Raw genomic sequence first — 1,741 nt, 5'->3', positions numbered from 1 at the left:
AAGGTCAATGGAGACCCCGAAAATCAAGGTTGGGTCAACCCAAGGTCTTGGAGACCCCGAAAATCAAGGTTGGGTCAACCCAAGGTCTTGGAGACCTTCGAAGTCAACCCAAGGTCAGTGGAGACCCCAAAAGTCAACGTTGGGTCAACCCCCGGTGGTCAAAGACCCCCCCCCAACCCCCAAACTTAGACCCCGCCCCCCCCCGAGCCCCGCCCCCCTCGACTCACCGGCGCACTTGTGGGCGGCGACCTCCTGGACGGCGCCGGAGGCCGGGTGGGCGACGCGGCACGAGAAGCTGCGCTCTTGCCAATCCTCCAGCGAGACGTTGACCCGCGAGAGCAGCCGGAAGGTCCCCGGCGCCGCGTCGGGGGCGGGCGGCTCAACGGGCGGGGCCGGCGCCAGGGCGTGGCCGTCGGCCAGCCAGGTGACCTCGACGGGGGGCGGGGCGAAGGCGGCGACCAGGCAGAGGAGCTCCACCGCCGGCGCGGCGTCGCACGTGTGGAAGACGTCGACGGTCGGGGGGCGGGGCTTGCGGGAGGAGGCTGGGCCGGGAAGGGTCGAGGCGGGGTCAAGGTGAGGTCAACGGAGGCCCCCCCCCCCCCCCCCCCAAGTCAACCCAAAAGTCGATGGAGACCCCAAAAGTCAACCCAAGGTCAATGGAGATCCCCAAGTCAAGGTTGGGTCAACCCAAGGGCTTGGAGACTCCCAAGTCAACCCAAGGTCTTGGAGACCCTTCCAAAGTCAACCCAAGGTCAATGGAGACCCCCCAAATCAATGTTGGGTCAAGACAAGGACAGTGGAGACCCCAAAAGTCAACTCAAGGTCAATGGAGACCCCCAAATTCAACCCGAGGTCAACGGAGACCCCAAAAGTTGACCCAAGGTCTTGGAGACCCCAAAAGTCGACCCAAGGTCAACGGAGACCCCCAAAGTCAACGTTGGGTCAACCCAAGGTCTTGGAGACTCCCAAGTCAACCCAAGGTCTTGGAGACCCCTCCAAAGTCAACCCAAGGTCAATGAAGACCCTCCAAGTCAACCCAAGGTCAATGGAGACCCCCCAAGTCAATGTTGGGTCAAGACAAGGTCAGTGGAGACCCCAAAAGTCAACCCAAGGTCAATGGAGACCCCCAAATTCAACCTGAGGTCAACGGAGACCCCAAAAGTTGACCTAAGGTCTTGGAGACCCCAAAAGTCGACCCAAGGTCAACGGAGACCCCCAAAGTCAACGTTGGGTCAACCCAAGGTCTTGGAGACTCCCAAGTCAACCCAAGGTCAACGGAGGGTCAACAAACGGGGGGTTGGGGACCCCCCTCCCCCCCAAACCTACCTGGGGTCACGGCCCGGGAGGTGGAGACCCCCGAGGTCGTCGGGAGGTCGACCCGGGGTGGGCGGAGCCCCGCGGGACGGGGCGAGTGGGCGGAGCCTACGGAGACGCCGCCGGCTTGAGGTCGGCGTCGACCCCGAAGGCCGAGGTCGGGTTTGGGGGTTGGAGACACACCCCCCCCAAAAAACTTACCTGGGGTGGAGCCGCGGGGGGTGGAGACCCCCGGGGTCGTCGGGGGGTCGGGCCGGGGAGGGCGGAGCCCCCCACGGCGGGGCGGGGGGGCGGAGCCTACGGAGACGCCGCCGGGGTGGAGTCAAGGTCATCCAAGACCCCAAAACTCAAGTGGAGGCTCTCGGAGGCCCCAAAACCCAACTGGGGTCAACCCAAGGCCAATGGAGACCCCAAAACTCAACTGGAG

General features: G+C 64.0%; 1 gene segment (V, D, J or C); it reads right to left on the bottom strand.

Moving 5' to 3' along the window:
- Positions 1-63: 63 nt before the first annotated feature.
- LOC113941996 lies at positions 64-1,611 on the bottom strand (the record flags this gene model as incomplete). The annotated part of the segment is given in 3 exon segments: positions 64-95; positions 228-542; positions 1,327-1,611. Coding segments are annotated over 3 exon segments (632 nt in total), but the record flags the coding sequence as incomplete, so codon positions are not given.
- Positions 1,612-1,741: the final 130 nt, after the last annotated feature.

The sequence above is a fragment of the Corapipo altera genome, unplaced genomic scaffold (genome assembly GCF_003945725.1).
Source record: "Corapipo altera isolate COAL_440 unplaced genomic scaffold, ASM394572v1 59647, whole genome shotgun sequence".
NCBI lineage: Eukaryota > Metazoa > Chordata > Aves > Passeriformes > Pipridae > Corapipo > Corapipo altera.
The sequence above is the reverse complement of the archived record's forward strand: the minus strand, read 5'-3'. Positions and strand labels throughout refer to the sequence as shown.